Source organism: Triticum aestivum, chromosome 5D (assembly GCF_018294505.1).
Source record: "Triticum aestivum cultivar Chinese Spring chromosome 5D, IWGSC CS RefSeq v2.1, whole genome shotgun sequence".
Taxonomy (NCBI): Eukaryota; Viridiplantae; Streptophyta; class Magnoliopsida; order Poales; family Poaceae; genus Triticum; species Triticum aestivum.
This window is the reverse complement of record NC_057808.1, coordinates 267,128,961-267,155,219: the sequence shown is the minus strand read 5'-3', so window position 1 is coordinate 267,155,219 and position 26,259 is coordinate 267,128,961. Positions and strand designations below refer to the sequence as shown.

The 26,259-nt window shown below is 44.0% G+C and overlaps 1 protein-coding gene across 1 annotated transcript; it reads left to right on the top strand.

Moving 5' to 3' along the window:
* Nucleotides 1-990: 990 nt before the first annotated feature.
* LOC123124642 (uncharacterized) lies at nucleotides 991-1,642 on the top strand. The gene has a single exon (XM_044545227.1). It carries the CDS (start codon nucleotides 1,103-1,105, stop codon nucleotides 1,463-1,465), a length of 363 nt encoding a protein of 120 aa, XP_044401162.1. The 5' UTR covers nucleotides 991-1,102; the 3' UTR covers nucleotides 1,466-1,642.
* The last annotated feature ends 24,617 nt before the right edge of the window (nucleotides 1,643-26,259 follow it).

Below are 26,259 nucleotides of genomic sequence, written 5' to 3'. Positions count from 1 at the left end.
AGTGGAAATCAGGAAAAAAAAACCCCAAAAAACCTACTAAAAACCAAGGGAAAAAAGTAAAAGCAAAAAAAAGAGGAAAAAAAAGTAAAAAACATAAAAAAGAAAGAAGACAGATAAAAGAAAAAAACAAATAACCCCAAAATATTGACAAAACCCACACATAAAACGTACCTTCTACATGAGATACTATTACAGGACTCAAAAACCTGTTGTACAACAAACCAACTTGTGGTTGGATGGGTAGAGGGACAGTGGTAGTCCCAGTCCACTAGGGTTCAAGTCCTGGTGCTTGTATTATTTCTGAATTTATTTCAGTATTTTCAACGATGCGCTTTCAGCGGGAGGAGACGTTCCCGTCGACGACGAGGTGCTTACGATGACTTCATAAATCTCAAGATTATATGCCAGCTCAGTCTTTCGAAGGTGCTCATAAGGGTAAGGTGCGTATGTGTTGATAGAGGTGAGTGTATGCGTGTATGTATGAACGCTTGTGTCTGTATTGTGTTAAAAATAAACCGTTGTACAATAATCTGGATATGATATACGAAAACCCGGGAGGAGCTTCTCTAAGAGAGATATAGGTCTCGCGGGCCAGCACAAACTCAGACCCCCGCCGAACGTGAAATTAAACCGAAAAGGCGAACTCTATTGAAAAGGAAAAAGATTTAAAATGCAAGCAGACGGGGTGTCACAGTTTCGTTTTACTCTACTGCTTTTTTTTTTTTGCGAATAGTTTTACTCTACTGCTTGATTGGGAGTACGCTCGATTCAGGCGTTCCGACGCTGCTAGGTTGCCCATGCGCTGTACTTCCCGTTACGGTTTTAACAACTCGCCACCGAACGGAGAGCTCACATGTGCATCTCCCCGTACCGCACGCGGCAGCAGCTGGCGCCGCCTCGTCGAGCTTGCAACACCTGCCCCTTCTACGTGTTGCATTCTTTACACCACCTCACGAGTCATGACACACTTCACGAAGCTCTCGCTTACATACATCAGCCCTCGCACGAGCCTCAGACAGAACCACCCACGCAGAAGACAGATTCACGCTACACACCACACGCACGCACGTACGCCGGTGACAAGCGGAAGGAGGACGCCGGCATGGCGAAGAGCGGCACGGAGGAGTGGCGTCGCAACGCCGACACGCACAAGATGAGTCCGGAGGAGGTCCGGGCCGCGGGGGTGGAGGCGTCCATGCGCCCGCCGGGCCGTGGCGGCGCCGGGGAGGTCCTGCACCAGCGAGGCGGCCGCCTGCCGTACGGGCCCGGGACGATGGCGCTGATGGGGTTCGGCATCGTCGGCGCCATCGGCTACCTGGTGCTGTACCAGAAGGCGAGGCCAGGCACGCCGGCCACGGAGGTCGCCAAGGTGGCCGTCGGACACGGCGACCCTGCCGTCGGCCGCGAGGTCCAGAAGCGCCAAGACGAAGCGCAGCCGCCGCCACCGCCACGCGAAGGGAAGTAGACTAGTTAGTGGCAGAAGAGATAGAGGATTTGCGGCGTTTGTGCTTCGAGTTCTGACTCGATTTGATCTGCTAGCCGCGCTTCTCAGCTTCGAGTTCTGACTCGATTTGATCTGCACGCGTGTGACTTTTTATCAGAAATGGCACAGCAGAAATAAATAATCGTACATTCGTACTGATGTATTAGTTGCTTTTAATTTTCGACAAACCGGCAGTGAGGAGTAAAGATGTGAAATCAGTATGTGGGGCAGAGTCACCATCTTTCACCTTTCGGTCCATAAGTCCAAGTCCAGGCGTCCGGTCTAAACGTAAGCTGGTTTTCTGGTTTTGTCTGTTTTTTTGACCGTTTGGTTTGTCAGTTAGTCGGTGTTGGCCTCATGTCTGTGTTGGTGTTAAACTAGTACAAATGCCCGTTGTAACTATAAACGTTTGTGCGTTGCAACGGGCAAAAAATGCAAAGCCTGGTCGTGTGCCATCGCGTGCCATTTTTTATAGCCAATAAATGTGTTCGTGCGTTGCAACGGACAGAAAATGCTCGTGTGCCATCACGTGCCATTTCTTATAGCCAGTAAGAGCATCTTAGCCGTGCTAAACAAGTGTCGCGCCGTAAATTTGGCTATTTTAGCACGCGCGCAACCGGTCGAGTGGCTCTAGCGGACGCGCAATAACCGCGTGCGCGCGGCATATGGAGTTAGGCGCGCGGTCTGAATCGCGAACTCGCGCTATTTGGGACGCCCGCTTCCGCGCGCGGCACACACGAGCGCTCGCACCGCATTCTCTCCTCCCGCCACCTTCGCCCCACGCGCGCCGACGAACTTGACCCGATGGACGCACGTGCCGGCACCCCATTCACCCCATCCTACAACCGCGACCCCTCCACCGCCGCCGCAAACCCTAGCACGGGGAGCGTTGGCCTTAGCTCCTCCGAGCATCGGCCTCGCGCGCGGCCTCTTCATGCCGCCGTAGATGACCTCGGCGGCGGGTGGCGTCGCGCCGGCGCCGCCCCGTGCCGCCGCCCCTCCTCGAAGCTCCCCAATGCGGCGCGGCCGAAGAAGGGCAAGACATCCGCGAAGAAGAACAAGGCGTCGGACGGCTCCGGCACCTCGAAGGCGAGGAGGAAGAAGCTTGCAGGGCGTGTGACGGGCGCGGCGGCTACCGAAGCGCCGGCGAGCTCACTCGTTGAGCCGGCGGCCGACGCGCACAACGTGTTCAACGATATGCCCCAAAGGTAGAATTTTTTTCCAAATTTTCTTTTCTTGTTATTTTTTGAATGCATTCATATAGATAGCTTATTTGCATTGTTCTATATATTTTGTAGTCTCAACAATGGTGCATACATGTCAATTATGGGTGTTGGCTCCAACAATTCGCATTGGTCTCAAATCAATGACATGCATTTCGAAGACCATGAGTTCGAGGTGGACGAGGATGGTGAGGGCATTGTCGACGCGCCGAAAGGAAGAGCGGGCAATTACACCAACGCCGAAGACATCTTACTATGCAATACTTAGTTGCAAGTGTCGAGGGATCCATCCGTTGGAGGTGATCAAAGTAGAGATGCTTATTGGGGGCGGATGAAAGAACACTTTGATGTTCGCAACATGAGTGGAATTGATCGCTCCAAGCGATCACTTCGGTCCCAGTGGTCGACAATCAACAAGGATTGTCAAAAGTGGGCGGCCGCACAAAAGGCGGTTGACAAGTCGAACCCAAATGGCACCAATGAGGACGATAGAGTAAGTGGCATTTCATCCATATTCATCATACTTGTTGTTGGTGTTTGAAGTGCTAACTTGTTTTGTTTTCATGTAGTACAACATTGCACAAAACTTGTTCAAAGGAGAAGAGAAGAGGACCAAGAAGGGGAAGATCAAGAAAGGAAGGCCATTTACCTTGCCTCATTGCTATGACATGTTGAAGGATGATGAGAAATGAAAGAAGCGTGATGATTTGGATGATTTGGATTTGAGCAACAAACGCAAGCGAACAATTGAGTTGGATGATGATGATGAGGAGGAGGATGATGTATCAAGTGATGACGGCAAGAGAAGCCCCACACCCAACTCGGTTTCATACTCGAAGCCAAAACGACCGGATGGGTGCAAGAAAGACGCAAAAGAAAAGAAGAAGACGAAAGGAGATGATGAGCTAAAAAAATGCTATGGAAGCTATTGTGAAGGCAAGAAAAGAAGCCAACGAGGTGAGGAAAATGGCAAGGAATCAAGATGTCGCAACCGAGGAGAGGAGGCTGGCGGCCAAGGAGAGGAAGTTGGCTTTGGAGGAGAGGAAAGTGAGCAATGAGGAGCGAACTAGATTGTTGGAATGGGAGAAGCACTTGTTCTTCTTGGACACATCTATCCTCAATGAGGCGCAAAAGGAGTATGTCAATCTTGCCCGTGAAGAAGTCTTGATCCAAAAAAGAGCCATGATTCGCGTAATGGGTGTCGGTGGCCTTGGTGCCATGGGAGGCATGGGTGGCTTCGGAGCTACCGTGGGCGGCTTAGGTGCCATGGGTGGCTTTGGAGCTACCATGGAGACCATGGGAGCCATGGGTGGCTTTGGAGCACCGCCCGGCGCCATGGCCGCCATAGGAAGCATGAGTTTTGCTTCTCTCATGGGAGACATGGGTGCACCTCCGGCCGCCATGGGCGGAATGTCTTCCGGTGTGCCTCACACACCTTTCCATGAAGATGCCGTTGAAGATCTTGCCAACACCGTTCGAGCTTCACGTGATGCGGTGCGCGACAATGATGATGAGGAGGAGGAAAAATCATCTTCGGAGGATGAAGAATCGTCTTCCGAAGATGAGGACGAAGACGAGGATGAGGCTTGATGTGTCTTTCGTTTGTGTCATGAACTTGGTTTGCATTTTGAACTTGGTTGGATGAACTTGTGGGCATGATTTTGAACTTATGGGCATGAATTTTTATTCATCAACTTGTTTGTGTCAAATTTATATGCCATGTTCATTGTATTTTGAATGTTCGAAATTCATTTTATGTCCAAAATGCAATATATGGCAATGCCCCGGTGAGTCGCGCACACTGCAATTTTACGCACCGCTGGAGCGGCGCACGCGCGCTGTATTTTAGCGCGGCTGTGGGAGCCAGCGCTGCCGACCGTGCAAAACCAAGCGAAGGGCGCATGGGAAAGTGGTTTTTAGCGTGCGGTGCGTTGGACGGCTATTGAAGATGCTCTAAGGTTACACTCTTATTGTTATTCAGCAACGCACGAAAAATGCAAGGCCTGGTCCGTTGGCGCAAAGCCTGGTCGTGTGCCATCACGTGCCATTTCTTATAGCCAGTAATAAGGTTACACTCTTACAGTTGTTCAGCAACGCACAGAAAATGCAAGGCCTGGTCCGTGTGCCATCACGTGCCATTTCTTATAGCCGGTAATAAGGTTACACTCTTATTGTTGTTGCCATTTCTTATAGCCGGTAATAAGGTTACACTCTTATTGTTGTTCAGAGCATGAAGTGTGGACTAGCCTGGCTTTCTTCATCTATTGAAATAGTACACTAGTAAAAAATAGGACATTAGTTCCGGTTTGTAAGCTTTAGTCCCGGTTGAGTAATCGGGACTAAAGGCCATCCTTTTCAGTGCTGATTATGTTAGGAACCGAGACTAAAGAGGCTTCACGTGGCTGTTGTGGAGCGCTCAAGCAGGAGGACCTTTAGTCCTGGTTGGCGACACCAACTGTGACTAAAAGGCCGCCACACGTTGAGTGCTGGGGTGTAGGTCTTTTTTAATGAGGGGTTTAGGGTTTCATTTTGTGTTTCCTTTTTCCTTTTGTGTTTACCGTTCAATTCTTTTTTATTTAGGGTTTTCATTTTCATTTTATGTTTTCAATTCAACTCGACGCTAGCTACTATATATAAAAATGAAGGAACCATTATACAACATCATCATGAATATAGAGAAGTGACCTCTTTCTTCGTGCTTGATCAAACAACAAGTTTTCATATATATAGGCGCGACGCGCAGACCACCGTAGAATCCCCCCGACCCAGCTTGAACCCAACCCGCCTTCTTCCGCCGGAGGCAGCCGTCGTGGGCGAGCGAGCGACGGCGGCAGCCGGAGCGAGGGAGCCCGCGGCGCCGTGACTGGCCGGCGACGGATCCACCGCCGCCATCCCCTTCCTCCGTCGTCGGGTCTCCTTCGCCGGGCCCGTGGTCCCCGCCTCCTGCCTTCCTCCGTCGCCGGGTCTCCTTCGCCGGGCCCGTGGTCCCCGCCTCCTGCCTCCCTCCGTCGCCGGGGCTCCTTCGCCGGGCCCGTGGTCCTCGCCTCCTGCCTCCCTCCGTCGCAGGGGTTCCTTCGCCGGGCCCGTTGTCCCCTCCAGCCGCTGCCTCCCCGGACCTCGTCGCCGGACGTCCACCACAAGCAGCAGCACCCTCGTCTCCCCAAGCTCCTTGCCTGCATCAATGGCGCCGCCTCCCAAGAACATGCGAGTACGCCGCCCATGAGAGGAAGAAGAAGAAGTCAGATCCAAAAACATGCCAATGGAGGTGATGTCTGCTTCCCACCCTAATTTTCCTCAAAAATTGAATCAGTTCATCAGTCCTGCTATGAAAGAAGATTCAGTTTAAAAAATGCACACACTATGCTCTGCCTACATGTTACACTATCAGATTCATCAGTACTACATGTGTGCTGCATCAGTGGCACATGTTACTATGAAGAAGAACCTGATAGTACATTGCAAATGCTTGATCAGTTCATTACAACCCTGCCACCTGATGCGCAATTTGGATGTCGAGGTTACTGTCAGTACCTCTAATATGATAGCTTCAGTTCAAGCCAAAAAACACAAACTTATGCATCAGTCCAAGTAGCTACTAGGCTTTATATAAGGTTCAGCTACCACTGCAAGTTGTATGATGTTATTTCTAATAGTCCATGGCGTGTAGTTGCGTCAGTTCGAACTAGTGAAAGAATGTTGTTGAAAAAAATATACACTTGTTACACAGTAAGTTCAATGATACATAAACTAGGAGTACTTCTAGTGTAGTTGCATAAGTTATAGATGAACAAAACAGAAGACATGCATCAGTTATATATATATGCATATCCATACATCTCTGAAGTTCAATGTTCAATTTGCAAGCAGTGCACCAAAATGTTTATGCATCAGTTATAGGGAAAAAAGATAAAAAACTTTCCATAACAGATGAAGTTTAATGTTCAGATTACAAGCAGTGCCAAAAAAAAAATATCAATACATCAGTGTTGAACATGTACGTTCATCAGTTCGACTGAAAACTAAACCATATACAAAACAGAGAACAAAGTTTAAATAACGGCCAGCGATGCAAGTTCAACTTGTACATTGCCTTCAGTGCATGACATGTTACCCGTAGCATGTATACGAGAAAAATGCAGAAAAGATTAATCCCAAAATTGTTGAATGTCATTGCAGAAGCATGCAAGGCGGCACATGCAGCGAGAGTTTGATGAGCCAAGCAGATATGGGGCACCGCCTGGTTGGGTAACACCAGAAATTGCACCTGGATACTTCAACAATACAGGCAGATTTCAAGATAGACCGGAATCATCAGAAGCACAGACAGGTTCTTCTATGCAGCAAACACCAATATCTGGGAATACAAGCTTTGTCACTGCTGGGTTGCAAGAAGGCCAACAATATCCCCAACAACAAATGTTCTCCTTCCCTAGCGCATGCAGAAAGCCAAGGACATGAAGCCGTGGATGGGTTGCAACAAGGCTTCTACCAGTCGCTCCGTCAACATCAATCATCCGTGCTGCAAAAGCGGTTGCGACGGGAAGACCAGTCCAAAGAGACAGAAATTTTGGCCGCTCTAGCAGGTTCCAAAGTACAAGATATGAGCCATATAGACAGGAGCAACATCACAACGAATCTGAGGGGAGACAACCGTACAATGAGAGACGGAGATCTTGGTCAACATTGCTCCCTCCAAGAGATGCATTGCTGCATGTGCCAAGGGTGACACCACCTGCGCCCATACACCAGGGTGAACAGCAAACACCGGAGGCAGCACAGAGCTATACACATGTAAGTATCCATTCAGAAAAAAAACATACAAGCACAGTCCATACCATGGTACTGTGACCACCCCATCTAACATTTTCATAACTGTGTTTTTGTTTGCTCACTGTTGCGTGCAGCCACCTAACATTGAAGCTTACGTTCTGCCAAGGCTAGAGATGCGCTTTGAAACTTTCCAAGAGGCAAAGAACTTCTACAACGTCTATGCAAAGCACACGGGTTTTGCTATCAGGGAAGGCTCAAAGTTTAAGACCAGAGCCTACCTTTATTGCACGTGCTATGGAGTCTATGAGTCGAAGGTGTCAGAAGCAAATAGACAGCGGAACAAGACGACCGCCAGGACTAACTGCGGGGCTAAAATGAGGCTGAAGAGGGAAAAGGATGGAACACTTGTCGTAAAAGAGATAGTCTGGGAACACAACCACATGCTACAGCTCACCCCCCAAATGCTTGTCTTCTTGCACTCCCACAAAAACTTTGACAAAACAATCTTGGAGTACGTCAAGTACCTGCAGTTCAAAGGCATTGAACACGCGCAAATCATGAGCATACTGGGCGGCGATGACCCCGGTAGCTACTTCCTCGAAATGAATGCCAAAGACCTGATTAACCTGTAAGTACTAACTTGTTCTCCTCCCATAAACCGCCACCGTCTTTTTTCCTTTGTCAGTACAAACATATCACGCAACGTATGACCTGACGCCAGTTCAACATGCATTTTTTGAATGACTGTTCGCTTTTAATATGCAGCAAAGCAAAGAATTCAAGGATGGATGATGTGGACGATGTCCTAAAGACTGCCAACTTCTTCAGGGAGATGAAAGCTATAAATAGGGAATTCTTCTGTGACATGCAACTCGATGAGTACGACAGAGTTAAGAACATATTCTGGGCGAACGCAAGCTGCCGAGGGGCGTGTCAGGACTTTGGTGACTGCGTAACGTTTGACACCACGTATAAGACCAACAAGTACCATATGCCACTTGGGGTGTTTGTCGGTACTAACAACCACTTACATACTACATTCTTTGGTTTCGCTCTGATAAGAGATGAGGATGCAAATTCATTCAGGTGGCCGTTCAAGACATTTTAAGGTGCATGAGAGGGAAGGCTCCTACATGCATCCTCACAGGTACAACCGCCAAAACCACCCCCAACCACCACCCCCATCCAAAAAAGGAAAATGACATAGTAAAAATGTTGTGCCAGTTCTATTGGTATATATGCACTACCATCTGCTGACCACTCCACGTCTCTTTTCTCATTACCAGACCAGTGCCCAGCAATGGCTTTGGCAATCCCAGATGCTTTCAAGAACACAGTACACAAGCTGTGCCGCTGGCACATTATGAAGAAGTACAGGGAATACCTCGCATACCTGTACTACCTGCACGAAGACTTTAAGGATGAATTCACATCAATCCTCAACTGGCCCCTCATGCCAACTGAGTTTGAGGCTGCCTGGAAAAGACTCATGGATAAGTACAACCTCCACGATGATGCCACGATGGTGGCCATGTGGAACGAGCGTGAGAGATGGATATCAACCTACTTCAAAGAAATTTTCTGTGCCAAAATGACATCCACACAACAAAATGAGAGCATGAACTATGTGCTCAAGAAGAACTTCGTAAGTGAGAGACAAAACCTACACCGGTTTGTCAGCCAGGTAAACTCCTGCGTCAAAACCAGGAGGTGATACGTCCATTTTGCATCATGCTTTTATATCAATATTTATTGCATTATGGGCTGTTATTACACATTATGTCACAATACTTGTGCCTATTCTCTCTTATTTTACAAGGTTTACATAAGGAGGGAGAATGCCGGCAGCTGGAATTCTGGGCTGGAAAAGGAGCAAATATTAGAGACCTATTCTGCACAACTCCAAAAGTCCTGAAACTCCACGAAAGTTATTTTTGGAAATAATAAAAAATACTGAGCGGAAGAAATACCTGAGGGGGCCCACACCCTGGCCACGAGGGTGGGGGGCGCGCCCTACCCCCCTGGGTGCGCCCCCCTGCCTCGTGGGCCCCCTGTTGGCCCTCCGGTGCCCATCTTCTGCTATATGAAGTCTTTCGTCCGAAGAAAAATAAGAAGCAAGCTTTCGGGACGAGACTCCACCGCCACGAGGCAGAACCTTGGCGGAACCAATCTAGGGCTCCGACAGAGCTGTTCTGCTGGGGACACTTCCCTCCGGGAGGGGGAAATCATCGCCATCGCCATCACCAACGCTCCTCTCATCGGGAGAGGGCAATCTCCATCAACATCTTCACCAGCACCATCTCCTCTCAAACCCTAGTTCATCTCTTGTATCCAATTCTTGTCTCTAAGTCCGGGATTGGTACCTGTAGGTTGCTAGTAGTGTTGATTACTCCTTGTAGTTGATGCTAGTTGGCTTATTTGGTGGAAGATCATATGTTCAGATCCTATATGCATATTAATACTCCTCTTATTATGAACATGAATATGCTTTGTGAGTAGTTACGTTTGTTCCTGAGGACATGGGAGAAGTCTTGCTATTAGTAGTCATGTGAATTTGGTATTCGTTCGATATTTTGATGAGATGTATGTTGTCTCTCCTCTAGTGGTGTTATGTGAACGTCGACTACATGACACTTCACCATTATTTGGGCCTAGAGGAAGGCATTGGGAAGTAATAAGTAGATGATGGGTTGCTAGAGTGACAGAAGCTTAAACCCTAGTTTATGTGTTGCTTCGTAAGGGGCTGATTTGGATCCACATGTTTCATGCTATGGTTAGGTTTACCTTAATACTTCTTTTGTAGTTGCGGATGCTTGCAATAGGGGTTAATCATAAGTGGGATGCTTGTTCAAGTAAGGACAGCACCCAAGCACCGGTCCACCCACATATCAAATTATCAAAGTACCGAACGCGAATCATATGAACGTGATGAAAACTAGCTTGACGATAATTCCCATGTGTCCTCGGGAGTGCTTTCCTTTATATAAGAGTTTGTTCAGGCTTGTCCTTTGCTACAAAAAGGATTGGGCCACCTTGCTGCACTTTATTTACTTTTGTTACTTGTTGCTCGTTACAAATTATCCTATCACAAAACTATCTGTTACCTATAATTTCAGTGCTTGCAGAGAATACCTTGCTGAAAACCGCTTATCATTTCCTTCTGCTCCTCGTTGGGTTCGACACTCTTACTTATCGAAAGGACTACGATAGATCCCCTATACTTGTGGGTCATCAAGACTCTTTTCTGGCGCCGTTGCCGGGGAGTGAAGCGCCTTTGGTAGGTGGAATTTGGTAAGGAAAAATTTATATAGTGTGCTGAAATTTACTGTCACTTGTTACTATGGAAAGTAATCCTCTGAGGGGCTTGTTCGTGGTATCTTCACCCCGACCAGTAGAGCAAAGAGTTGCTCCTCAACCGACTGAACCTACTGAAAATGAAAATGTCTACTTTAAAATTCCTTCGGGTGTGTTAGAAAAACTGCTGGCTAATCCTTTTGCAGGAGACGGAGCAATGCATCCTGATGAGCACCTAATATATGTGGATGAAGTTTGTGGATTATTTAAGCTTGCGGGTATACCCGATGATGTTATTAAGAAGAAGGTCTTCCCTTTATCTTTGGAGGGAGATGCATTGACATGGTATAGGCTATGTGATGATATTGTTGGAAATATGCCCTAGAGGCAATAATAAATTGGTTATTATTATATTTCCTTGTTCATGATAATCGTTTATTATCCATGCTAGAATTGTATTGATAGGAAACTCAGATACATGTGTGGATACATAGACAACACCATGTCCCTAGTAAGCCTCTAGTTGACTAGCTCGTTGATCAATAGATGGTTACGGTTTCCTGACCATGGACATTGGATGTCGTTGATAACGGGATCACATCATTAGGAGAATGATGTGATGGACAAGACCCAATCCTAAGCCTAGCACAAGATCGTGTAGTTCGTTTGCTAAGAGCTTTTCTAATGTCAAGTATAATTTCCTTAGACCATGAGATTGTGCAACTCCCGGATACCCTAGGAATGCTTTGGGTGTACCGAACGTCACAACGTAACTGGGTGGCTATAAAGGTGCACTACAGGTATCTCCGAAAGTGTCTGTTGGGTTGGCACGAATCGAGACTGGGATTTGTCACTCCGTGTAAACGGAGAGGTATCTCTGGGCCCACTCGGTAGGACATCATCATAATGTGCACAATGTGACCAAGGAGTTGATCACGGGATGATGTGTTACGGAACGAGTAAAGAGACTTGCCGGTAACGAGATTGAACAAGGTATCGGGATACCGACGATCGAATCTCGGGCAAGTAACATACCGATAGACAAAGGGAATTGTATACGGGATTGATTGAATCCCCGACATCGTGGTTCATCCGATGAGATCATCGTGGAACATGTGGGACCCAACATGGGTATCCAGATCCTGCTGTTGGTTATTGGCCGGAGAACGTCTCGGTCATGTCTGCATGGTTCCCGAACCCGTAGGGTCTACACACTTAAGGTTCGATGATGCTAGGGTTATAGGGAATAGATATACGTGGTTACCGAATGTTGTTCGAAGTCCCGGATGAGATCCCGGACGTCACGAGGAGTTCCGGAATGGTCCGGAGGTAAAGATTTATATATGGGAAGTCCCGTTTTGGCCACCGGAAGAGTTTCGGGCGTCACCGGTAATGTACCGGGACCACCGGAGGGTTCCGGGGGTCCACCGGGAGGGGCCACCAGCCCCGGAGGGCCCTATGGGCTGTATGTGGAGAGGGACCAGCCCCTTAGTGGGCTGGGCGCCTTCCCTCCCAGGGCCCATGCGCCTGGGGGTTTGGGGGAACCCTAAGGGGAGGCGCCCCCCTTGCCTTGGGGGGCAAGGCAACCCCCCTGGCCGCCGCCCCCTCCTCAGATTGGATCTGAGGGGGCCGGCCCCCCTCTCCCTTGCCCCAATATATATGTGGGGGTGGGAGGGCAGCCGCAACCAAGTTCTGGCGCAGCCCTTCCCCTCTTCCATGTCCTCCTCCTCTCCCGCGGTGCTTGGCGAAGCCCTGCAGGATTGCCACGCTCCTCGATCACCACCACGCCGTCGTGCTGCTGCTGGACGGAGTCTTCCCCAACCGCTCCCTCTCTCCTTGCTGGATCAAGGCGTGGGAGACGTCTCCGGACTGCACGTGTGTTGAACGCGGAGGCGCCGTGGTTCGGCGCTTAGATCGGAATCAACCGCGATTTGAATTGCTACGAGTACGACTCCTTCATCCGCGTTCTTGCAACGCTTGCGCATCGCGATCTACAAGGGTATGTAGATGCACTCCCCTTCCCCTCGTTGCTAGATTACTCCATAGATTGATCTTGGTGATGCGTAGAAAATTTTGAATTTCCGTTACGTTCCCCAACAGATATGGGATCATGGAACTACAAACGATTGAAATTGGAATTTCATCAGAAGTTTTATCCTATGCATCTTGTTCATCGTGATCGCAATTATATATATAATTTTTGGCCTCGCGAAGGAGAAAGCATCGCTCAAGCTTGGGGGAGGCTTAAATCAATGTTATATTCATGCCCCAATCATGAGCTCCCAAGAGAAATAATTATTTAAATTTTTTATGCTCGGCTTTCTGATAACAATCGCACCATGGTCGATACTTCTTGTGCTGGCTCTTTTATGATGAAGACTATTGAATTCAAATGGGATTTATTGGAAAGAATTAAACGCAACTCTGAGGATTGGGATCTCGACGAAGGTAAGGAGTCAGGTATGACACCTAAGTTTGATTGTGTTAAATCTTTTATGGATACCGATGTTTTCCGTAAATTTAGCACTAAATATGGACTTGATTCTGAGATAGTAGCTTCTTTCTGTGAATCTTTTGCTGCTCAGATTGATCTCCCTAAGGAGAAGTGGTTTAAATATCATCCTCCCATAGAAGTAAAAATAGCTGCACCTATTAAAGTTGAAGAAAATACTATCACTTATAATGATCCTATTGTTCCTACTGCGTATGTTGAAAAACCACCTTTCCCTGTTAGAATAAAGGATCATGCTAAAGCTTCAACTGTGGTTCGTAAAAGCAATATTAGAACCTATACACCTCCTGAGCAAGTTAAAGTTGAACCTAATATTGCTATTGTTAAAGATCTCTTGGCTGATAATATTGATGGGCATGTTATTTATTTCCGTGAAGAGACTGCTAGAATTGCTAAACCTTGTGCTAAAGATAAACATAGACCTGTGGTAGGCATGCCTGTTATTTCTGTTAAAATAGGAAATCACTATTATCATGGCTTATGTGATATGGGTGCTAGTGCTAGTGCAATACCTATTGACTTATACAAAGAAATTATGCATGATATTGCACCTACTGAGTTGAAGATATTGATGTCACAATTAAACTTGCCAATAGAGATACTATTTCACCCATGGGAATTGTTAGAGATGTTGAAGTCTTGTGTGGGAAAACTAAATATCCTGCTGATTTTCTTGTTCTTGGTTCCCCACAAGATAGTTTTTGTCCCATTATATTTGGTAGACCCTTCTTGAACACTGTTAATGCTAAGATAGACTGCGAAAAGGATGTTGTTACTATTGGTTTGGGTGATATGTCTCATGAGTTTAATTTCTCTAAATTTCATAGACAACACCGTGAAGAGGAATTGCCTAGTAAGGATGAAATTATTGGTCTTGCTTCTATTGCCGTACCTCCTAATGATCCTTTAGAACAATATTTGCTAGACCATGAAAATGATATGTTTATGAATGAAAGGAGGGAAATAGATGAAGTATTCTTCAAACAGGAGCCCATCCTGAAACACAATTTGCCTGTTGAAATCCTAGGGGATCCTCCTCCACCAAAGGGTGATCCCGTGTTTGAGCTTAAACCGTTACCTGATACTCTTAAATATGCTTATCTTGATGAGAAAAGATATATCCTGTTATTATTAGTGCTAACCTTTCAGAGCATGAAGAAGAGAGATTATTGAAAACTCTGAAGAAGCACCGTGCTGCTATTGGATATACTCTTGATGATCTTAAGGGTATTAGTCCCACTCTATGTCAACACAAAATAAATTTGGAGAAAGATGCCAAACCAGTTCGTGATCACCAACGACGGCTGAATCCTAAGATGAAAGAAGTGGTAAGAAAGGAAATACTAAAGCTCCTTGAGGCAGGTATAATTTATCCCGTTGCTGATAGTCAGTGGGTAAGTCCTGTCCATTGTGTCCCTAAGAAGGGAGGTATTACTGTTGTTCCTAATGATAAAGATGAATTGATTCCGCAAAGAATTATTACAGGTTATAGGATGGTAATTGATTTCCGCAAATTAAATAAGGCTACTAAAAAGATCATTACCCCTTACCTTTTATTGATCAAATGCTAGAAAGATTATCCAAACATACACATTTTTGCTTTCTAGATGGTTATTCTGGTTTCTCTCAAATACCTGTGTCAGCCGATGATCAATCAAAGACCACTTTTACTTGCCCTTTTGGTACTTTTGCTTATAGACGTATGCCTTTTGGTTTATGTAATGCACCTGCTACCTTCCAAAGATGCATGATGGCTATATTCTCTAACTTTTGTGAAAAGATTTGTGAGGTTTTCATGGACGATTTCTCCGTCTATGGATCCTGTTTTGATGATTTCCTAAGCAACCTTGATCGAGTTTTGCAGAGATGTGAAGAAACCAACCTTGTCTTGAATTGGGAGAAGTGCCACTTTATGGTTAATGAAGGTATTGTCTTGGGGCATAAAGTTTCTGAAAGAGGTATTGAGGTTGATAAAGCCAAGGTTGATGCTATTGAAAAGATGCCATGTCCCAAGGACATCAAAGGTATAAGAAGTTTCCTTGGTCACGCCGGTTTTTATAGGAGGTTCATTAAAGACTTCTCAAAAATCTCTCGGCCTCTGACTAATTTATTGCAAAAGGATATACCATTTGTCTTTGATAATGATTGTGTAGAAGCATTTGAAATACTTAAGAAAGCATTGATCTCTGCACCTATTGTTCAGCCACCTGATTGGAATTTATCTTTTGAAATCATGTGTGATGCTAGTGATTATGCTGTAGGTGCTGTTCTAGGGTAAAGAGTTGATAAGAAATTAAATGTTATTAAATATGCTAGTAAAACTCTAGACAATGCTCAGAGAAATTATGCTACAACTGAAAATGAATTCTTAGCAGTTGTATTTGCGTGTGATAAGTTCAGGCCTTATATTGTTGATTCTAAAGTAACTATTCACACTGATCATGCTGCTATTAAATATCTTATGGAAACGAAAGATGCTAAACCTAGACTTATTAGATGGGTTCTCCTGCTACAAGAATTTGATTTACATATTATTGATAGAAAGGGAGCTGAGAACCCCGTTGCAGACAACTTGTCTAGATTGGAAAATGTTCTTGATGACCCACTACCTATTGATGATAGCTTTCCTGATGAACAATTAAATGTCATAAACGCTTCTCGTACTGCTCCATGGTATGCTGATTATGCTAATTACATCGTTGCTAAATTCATACCACCTAGTTTCACATACCAACAAAAGAAAAAGTTTTTCTATGATTTAAGACATTACTTCTGGGATGACCCACATCTTTATAAAGAAGGAGTAGATGGTGTTATTAGACGTTGCGTACCTGAGCATGAACAGGAACAGGTCCTACGCAAGTGTCACTCCGAGGCTTATGGAGGACACCACGCTGGAGACATAACTGCACATAAGGTATTGCAATCCGGTTTTTATTGGCCTACTCTCTTCAAGGATGCCCGTAAGTTTGTCTTATCTTGTGATGAATGTCAAAGAATTGGTAATATTAGTAGACGTCAAGAAATGCCTATGAATTATTCACTTGTTATTGAACCATTTGATGTTTGGGGCTTTGATTATATGGGACCTTTTCCTGCCTCTAATGGATACACACATATTTTAGTTGCTGTTGATTATGTTACTAAGTGGGTAGAAGCTATTCCAACTAGTAGTGCTGATCATAACACTTCTATTAAAATGCTTAAAGAAGTTATTTTTCCGAGGTTTGGAGTCCCTAGATATTTAATGACTGATGGTGGTTCACATTTTATTCATGGTGCTTTCCGCAAAATGCTTGCTAAATATGATGGTAATCATAGAATTGCATCTCCTTATCACCCGCAGTCTAGTGGTCAAGTAGAATTGAGTAATAGAGAGCTCAAATTAATTTTGCAAAAGACTATTAATAGATCTAGAAAGAATTGGTCCAAGAAACTTGATGATGCATTATGGGCCTATAGAACTGCATATAAAAATCCTATGGGTATGTCTCCGTATAAAATGGTTTATGGAAAAGCATGTCACTTACCTCTCGAACTAGAACATAAGGCTTATTGGGCTATTAAGGAGCTCAACTATGATTTCAAACTTGCCGGTGAGAAGAGGTTATTTGACATTAGCTCACTAGATGAATGGAGAACCCAAGCCTATGAGAATGCCAAATTGTTTAAAGAAAAGGTTAAAAGATGGCATGACAAAAGGATACAAAAGCGTGAGTTTAATGTAGGTGATTATGTATTATTATACAACTCTCATTTAAGATTTTTGCAGGGAAACTTCTCTCTAAATGGGAAGGTCCTTACGTTATCAAGGAGGTCTATCGTTCCGGTGCCATAAAAATCAACAACTTCGAAGGCACAAATCCGAAGGTGGTGAACGGTCAAAGAATTAAACATTATATCTCAGGTAATCCTATAAATGTTGAAACCAATGTTATTGAAACCGTAACCCCGGAGGAGTACATAAGGGACACTTTCCGGAACGTTTCAGACTCCGAAAAGGAATAGGTATGTGGTACGGTAAGTAAACCGACTCCAAAACAGTTCTAATGGCAAATTTTCTCCGTTTTGGAATATTTAGAAAAATAGAAAAATAAGAAGCAGTCCGGGAAGGACACGAGGCTTCCACGAGGGTGGAGGGCGCGCCCTACCCTACTGGGCGCCCCCACCTCGTGGGCACCTTGTGTGCTCTCCGGACTCCATTTTCTTGCATGATACGTATTTTGGTAGGTAAAAATTCATTATATAATCTCCCAAAGGTTTTGACCTCCGTATCATGTAATTATCCTCTGTTTGTGTTTCGAGCTATTGCTGCTGCAGATTAGAGCAAGATGCCTTCTCAAGAGTCAGTCGGGGAGAGCCGGGTGTCTCATCCGGCATCGAGATTAAGGACAAACAGCGATGCTGACCACTTTGGGCTCGCAACGGAGGAAGAGATGGAGGCTGATTTGAAGAGGATAGATGCCATGGAGGAGGATCAAGAAGTCACTTCTCGCTTCCGAGCTGGATTCACGATGGGGGAACTACAGAGCTCAACTATTCCAAACTCGGTTATCCCTTCCAATGTTAGATTTCTTTCTTATGAAAATATGAAGAAGAGTGTCACTTGTTCTCCCGCAGCTATGCAACACCCTTGGGTGCAAGGAGCTTTAGCCGTTACAGGAAAGCTTCGTAAGGAAATAATGGACCTCAAGCAGCAAGTCAATAAGCTCGAGGAGGAGAATCGTATCCTGAGGGGCATCATCGCTAAGAATATTACACCATCACCGAAAAAGGAGACATAATCACATGGGTATGGGCACTCCCCTTGGCAACTGCCAAGCTTGGGGGAGATGCCCCGGTATCGTATCACCACCACATCTCCTATCTTTACCGTTTTTTCTTAGTTCGGTCCTTTTAGTAATATCTTGATTTAGTAGAATAAGGTTTTTAGTGTGATCTAGTTTTGAGTTTTGCTTTATGATCCCTCTATGTAATCGAGTCCGCGAGCTATATAATAAAGATTAGTGTTGAGTCAAGGGCTTGATTATCTTGCTGTGATCTTGAGTGAATAAAAGAAAAGAGAAAAGAATAAAAAGAAACAAAGAGATCATATTGATTTTATGGAGAGTAATGACTTCACATAGAAAGAGTATGATGATTAAAAGTTGTTGAGAGTTGACAAACATAGCTTTGGTCATCGTTGCAATTAATAGGAAGTAATAAAGAAAGAGAGGTTTCACATATAAATATACTATCTTGGACATCTTTTATGATTGTGAGCACTCATTAAAATATGACATGCTAAAGAGTTGATGTTGGACAAGGAAGACAACGTAATGGGTTATGTTTTCTTATATCTGAGATAAAGTATATTGTCATGGATCATCCAACATGTTGAGCTTGCCTTTCCCCCTCATGCTAGCCAAATTCTTTGCACCAAGTAGAGATACTACTTGTGCTTCCAAAAACCCCTAAACCCAGTTTTGCCATGAGAGTCCACCATATCTACCTATGGATTGAGTAAGATCCTTCAAGTAAGTTGTCATCGGTGCAAGCAATAAAAATTGCTCTCTAAATATGTATGATTGATTGGTGTGGAGGAAATAAGCTTTATACGATCTTGTGATGTGGAAGAAATAAAAGTGACGGACTGCATAATAAAGGTTCATATCACAAGTGGCAATATAAAGTGACGTTCTTTCGCATTAAGATTTTGTGCATCCAACCGTGAAAGCACATGGCAACCTCTGCTTCCCTCTGCGAAGGGCCTATCTTTTATGTTTATCTTCTACCTTATGCAAGAGTCATGGTGATCTTCACCTTTCCTTTTTACATTTTATCCTTTGGCAAGCACAGTATGTTGGAAAGATCCTGATATATATATCTAATTGGATGTAAGTTAGCATGAGTTATTATTGTTGATATTACCCTTGAGGTAAAAGGTTGGGAGGCGAAACTATAAGCCCCTATCTTTCTCTGTGTCCGATTAAAACTCCGTAACCACAAGTATTGCGTGAGTGTTAGCAATTATGAAAGACTAAATGATAGTTGAGTATGTGGGCTTGCTAAAAGGCTCTGACATAGACTCTTTCTGATGTTATGATAAATTGCAATTGCTTCAATGACTGAGATTATAGTTTGTTAGTTTTCAATAAAGTTTCTGATTCATACTTGACATTGTGGATAGATTATTACTTGAGCATAGGAAATCATATGACAATATCCATATATGTTGCTGTTATGAGAATAATCATGATGCCCTCATGTCCGTATTTTATTTTATCGACACCTCTATCTCTAAACATGTGGACATATTTATCGTTATCGGCTTCCGCTTGAGGACAAGCGAGGTCTAAGCTTGGGGGAGTTGATACGTCCATTTTCCATCATGCTTTTATATCAATATTTATTGCATTATTGGATGTTATTACACATTATGTCACAATACTTATGCCTATTCTCTCTTATTTTACAAGGTTTACATAAGGAGGGAGAATGCCGGCAGCTGGAATTCTGGGCTGGAAAAGGAGCAAATATTAGAGACCTATTCTGCACAACTCCAAAAGTCCTGAAACTCCACGAAAGTTATTTTTGGAAATAATAAAAAATACTGAGCGGAAGAAATACCTGAGGGGGCCCACACCCTGGCCACGAGGGTGGGGGGCGCGCCCTACCCCCCTGGGCGCGCCCCCTGCCTCGTGGGCCCCCTGTTGGCCCTCCGGTGCCCATCTTCTGCTATATGAAGTCTTTCGTCCGAAGAAAAATAAGAAGCAAGCTTTCGGGACGAGACTCCGCCGCCACGAGGCGGAACCTTGGCGGAACCAATCTAGGGCTCCGACAGAGCTGTTCTGCTGGGGACACTTCCCTCCGGGAGGGGGAAATCATTGCCATCGCCATCACCAACGCTCCTCTCATCGGGAGAGGGCAATCTCCATCAACATCTTCACCAGCACCATCTCCTCTCAAACCCTAGTTCATCTCTTGTATCCAATTCTTGTCTCTAAGTCTGGGATTGGTACCTGTAGGTTGCTAGTAGTGTTGATTACTCCTTGTAGTTGATGCTAGTTGGTTTATTTGGTGGAAGATCATATGTTCAGATCCTATATGCATATTAATACTCCTCTTATTATGAACATGAATATGCTTTGTGAGTAGTTACGTTTGTTCCTGAGGACATGGGAGAAGTCTTGCTATTAGTAGTCATGTGAATTTGGTATTCGTTCGATATTTTGATGAGATGTATGTTGTCTCTCCTCTAGTGGTGTTATGTGAACGTCGACTACATGACACTTCACCATTATTTGGGCCTAGAGGAAGGCATTGGGAAGTAATAAGTAGATGATGGGTTGCTAGAGTGACAGAAGCTTAAACCCTAGTTTATGCGTTGCTTCGTAAGGGGCTGATTTGGATCCACATGTTTCATGCTATGGTTAGGTTTACCTTAATACTTCTTTTGTAGTTGCGGATGCTTGCAATAGGGGTTAATCATAAGTGGGATGCTTGTTCAAGTAAGGACAGCACCCAAGCACCGGTCCACCCACATATCAAATTATCAAAGTACCGAACGCGAATCATATGAACGTGATGAAAACTAGCTTGACGACAATTCCCATGTGTCCTCGGGAGAGCTTTCCTTTATATAAGAGTTTTTCCAGGATTGTCCTTTGCTACAAAAAGGATTGGGCCACCTTGCTGAACTTTATTTACTTTTGTTACCTGTTGCTCGTTACAAATTATCCTATCACAAAACTATCTGTTACCTATAATTTCAGTGCTTGCAGAGAATACCTTGCTGAAAACCGCTTATCATTTCCTTCTGCTCCTCGTTGGGTTCGAAACTCTTACTTATCGAAAGGACTACGATAGATCCCCTATACTTGTGGGTCATCAGGAGGCAGACAGAGAACCAGGAGACAATGGGTAACCGGGTATAGGTCTATCACCTGTTGTAAGACAAAAAATAACATGCTTACTAAAGTAAAACTTTATTAGTTAGACAAGTTTTTGCTAAGAAAACTAACAATTTGGTCATCATTCTTGCATGTGCAGAAGGAACAAAACACGCTGACCTTCTATGGGATTGACACCCAGATGGCAAAGGTTTACTCACGAGCTGTTTACAGCAAGATCAGAAATAGGCTAAAACTGAGCACACTCTTCACGGCGACAGAGACGGAAGAGCCCACAAAGTACCTCGTGCGCTACAACCACCCGCAAAAATGTCTGTGTGGGCTCAGCACGCGTTCCAGGTGGTTGCAGACCCCGTCGGAGAAACATATGAGTGCGAGTGCAGGCTATGGGACCACACAGGTGAGGACTAAAAAAAGATGTTACATACTGTACTACTTTTTTTGCAAACTTTTTGTTCGAATGAAATGACAAAAAACATGCACCTCTTCCAAAACAATACAGGTCTTTTCTGCGTGCATGTCCTGTGCATGATGCAGACAATTAAGGCTGCCAGCGTTCCAGAGAAATACATCCTCAAGAGATACACCAAACGCCCGAACATCCAGCCAACATTCAATAGAAATGACTTGAGGACAGTAGCGTCAAACAAGGCATCCCAATACTGCATTGAAAGCTCACTGCTGACGCTGAACATGAGGGTGCACAGAAAAAGCTTGAGAAGCCAAGAGCAAATGGCGAGGTCACGGGTCGTCATGGACAAACTTGAATAAGAACTCGACGCCATGCATTCTGCTGAAAATGGAGGTGCACGGACAATGAAGCCATTGAGCAGGATATTGCTACAATGTTATCCGAGATGAACCATCTGGGAGCTATTGACCCGTTCAACAACGAGGAAGAGGAGCAACAACAACCAGAGCTTGCCCATGTGCACACTCAAGAGCACCAACATGCTCACATGCGAGATCATGAGCTTGATGGTGCTGTAGGCGAACGACATGACAACAACACATCCTACCAGTAGCAGCAGGAAAGGGTGATTAAACCACCCATATTCTCAAACACAAAGGGGAGGAAGAGCAAGACGCAAGCAGCGAAAGCAGCAGCCAAAAAGCCACCACGCCCCATTAAGCGCGTGGAATTTGGCCCGGACGGCAAACCTCTCGGGATAAGGGCATGCGGATTTTGCAATGTCGTGAGCAACCATAACTACCACACATGCCCACTCCGCACAGATGGCACTATCAACAAGCAAACGCTGCACAAGCAGATTGGAGCTGCCCAGGTTTCTACCAATGGACACGACACACATAACAGCTACACTTGGCGCAAGTGTGGGGGAAACTGACGGACATAATGCCCGCACATGCAAAGTGGGCAAGGAGGTCAATGGTGCTGAACAGAAACAGGGCAAGGTACAGAGTTCCAAAAAATCAAATGAAGACGATGAAGAAGAAGAGTTTGACGAGAATGACGACCAATCAGACGAAGACAATGAAGATGACAGTGTCGGGGACGAGGAAACTGAAACTGACGATGAAGCTGCCAAGGCTCAACCAGGAAAGGGCACCGACAAGGCACAACATTCGGGGCCAGTTAGGAGAAGCTCAAGACTGAACAATACATAGTGATTATGCTGCACATCATTTGCTTATGTCATTCAACAATCTCAAGTTTGCCTATGTCTATCAAGTACATCGTTTGCTTATGTCGTTCAACAAGTTTGCTAGCTTCCTATTTTGTTCATCCATCATTTGAAGTTGAAGTAGGTTGAAGTTGAAAATTGATGGCTGCCACGCAACACTAGTCATGGAGAAACAAAAATCACACATGGATATTTTCACAAAAAAGAACAATGGCAGACTAACTAAGGACAACAGCAAATAGTAGACTTGGACGCTCAGTACAGCTTATACATGTACGGTAGTACTATCACACTAAAAATCAGTTTTTAGTTTCAGAAGAACACTAAAAAGACTAAGTTTCAGCCGAGGACAACATTCAGTACTAACAGCATCGTGCTAATAGTAGTTAGAAATTTACTAAGTACTGCAACAGGAAAAGCAAAGAACCATCAGTACGTATTTCCTAGTCACTAGCATGCTAGGACTGGCAGTTCTGGTACACTTGAACAAACGGTACATTCATTCTACAAAAATATAAAAAGGAACGGGAAGCTTCAGTTCACATTCCATAAAACATTGACACACTAAGAATAACAGTAATAGTACAACTGAAATCTTAGTACAACTTAGTCTATAAGGCAAGTACTATGATCATACCAAACATTGCCTTGAGAAGAACCACAACCTAGAAAAAAGAAGGCCAAAACTAAATCAAAAAGATATTAGTTCGACCAAGGAGAAAAATCACAAGAAAGACAACAGAAGTATCAGCCAACATTGACCAGCGAGGTACTAATTTCAAACAACACAAGAAAATAAAATGATCAAAGTACTAGCACAATTGAAATCTCAGTACAACTTAGTTTATTCGGTAAGTGCTATGATGATACCAATTAATGCCTTGAGAAAGAAGGCCAAGACTCAACCAAATAGATTACAGTTCAACCAAGGACAAAAATTAACAAAAACAAACAACAGAAGCATCAGTCCATATTGACTAGTGAAGTAGTTATGAACTTTATACGGCTACCTGTTAAATGTAGCTAATTTAAACCAGTGCTTTAACTTTTACTATGAAGTTCAACTACTAAAATTCAAGAAGTTCAAACAAAAATTTGGCTCTCAAATTTTGCCAAATCTCTTATACTTAAATAAAATCTGGCGAGAGATCACGTAGCAACATCGTCGTAAATAATTTCAATCCAAAAAAAAACTTCACTTCTAATACATTATATGAAATCAGTTCTACATAACAAGGATGCGTCACTCCACTCACGCTAGATCCACAAGTGCTATCATGACACCAAATTTTAAATGCCTTACGCTGAATGAGATTACAATTCAGTACTAACAGATCTATACCATAACTACAAGAAAAGGGGGTACATAACCTATAAAGGTCCAACTTAGGTTGGGACAGATGAAAATAAAATAAATCTCACTTTTCCAGCAACAACTCGCAATGCACTTGAAAAAAAAATCCCGATGAAAAAGGTGTTTTCAGTTCAACTAGTGTATAAGACTTCAGTACAAAAAATAAAACTTAACCAAAACGAATTCCCAATGAAACATACACAAATGAAACAACTATTCAACCACACTATCATAATGGAAAAAAAGTTTGTTAAACATTCTGCCACACTTACACACAACACAAAATATACCAGTTATTACATAGTACTTGACAAGACATCCAAAAACCACAAACAAAACCTACAGTGCTTTCAAGAGATATATCACACAACTATCCCATTCACTACGCAAATGATGACCATTTCTTCTATGCATCAGGAGCCAAAGCATGAACCTCCTTGGGAAGCTCCGTCACCACAAGCTGGTTATTCCGGTTGAACACAACTCTATATAGATCCTCAGCGTTCCAATCAACAATACATGGCTGCAAAACAATAAAACAAATTATCAAAAATCATGACACATAAAAAAAAGGATACACAATAAGCCAAACACTGAAAGTGAAAGCTCAACTAGAACCCACGTCATTATCTCGAATGTTCTCAACGATCTTTTCACCATCATAGGATCCCGCATACTTCAGAGTATAATGGCCACATTCATTCGGCCCTTGAAGTGGAACCTTGACAAACGTTGGTTTCTTTGCAAAAAGCTCCCATTTGGGCTGCTTGCTCGCATTGTATTGAGCATCACCATACACAGCCTTCATTACTTGGACCAATCTAGAAATCTATAAAAAAACAAAAGAAACCACACATTTTTAGGTCTCAGAAAAGCAGAAACAAAGATGCAGAAAAATTAATCCAGTACAGATAATAAATGTCACTCACAATCTTCTCGCAGTCTTTATGATAGGTGTTCTTTGAAGGATGGTGGTTCTTTGGATAAGGTAAAGAGTCAAGGATGTCAACGCTACTTTGGTACCGATTCATGACATATAAGGAAAATTGGTCCACTTTCTTATGCTTTGCTAAAATCATAGGCTTGAATAGAGGCATCATGATCTAAAAACAAATGACCAAAAAACAGATGTTAAATATTCAAAATAAAAACTAGCATGACAACAAACAAATAAAACCAAAAATCAGCTACTAGATCTCACAAGGTCGGCACTGAGCAAGTCTTCCTTATCTTTAACATAGCTCTTGAAATCTCTCACTGCACTCTCCACATTAAACACTTTAGTTTCATCACCGTAAAACGTACAGTCGAGCACAACCTGCAAAAAAACCAAAAAAGAAATAGATAGGGGAAAAGGATCAACAAGCAAAGTATTATTAAAACTCGTAAAACAATAGGCAGTCTTGTTTAATAGAAACAAACGATCTGATTCATTACCGTGATGAAATATGGACTCAGCAATACCCTTTTTCCAGATGCGAAATCAGCATTTCTCTCGGGATCTTGCTTCCAATCATCAATGAGGAAGTCCATTACATCACCCTCCATCATTTGCCTAGGTGCAAAAATTTCCCAGATGCGTTTCCCAGTGAAGCTAGTTACGTTATCACCAGGTTGAGGTATCATTGAGAATGTATTCCTGCAGCACAGACAAGAACAAAAAGCAAGGGAAGCAAGATAAGGCATTCATAGCAGTTCAAGTTGTATAAAAAGTAACAGTTCAGCTCATATTTATCTAGCAGTTACAAACAACAGAAGAAAAGAAGAGGAAAAATAATGAGAGATACTCACTCGGCATACTTCTCACATGCTTCATCGCTAAGCAACATATTATACAACTTGTGAGCCTTGTCCAGGTGAGGGAATTTATGAGGGTGAAGCTGCTGCACAGGGGAGCAAAACTTTATAGGAGCTCTGGGTGCACGCTTCGTGCTTGTAACATTGCCAGAATCCAAAGCAGGATCCTTCCTAGCATGACCAGCTCTACGGGCCACTATTCCAGCAAGTGGGGATAAACCCTTGGCAGTAGCGCTCCTGGTGACTCTTCCCATGCCAGCAATCTTGTCAAATGCATCATCATCGCTG

Excerpts from the sequence above, each read along its gene's own strand:
- LOC123124642 (XM_044545227.1), top strand. The coding sequence starts at position 1,103 with ATGGCGAAGAGCGGCACGGAGGAGTGGCGTCGCAACGCCGACACGCAC.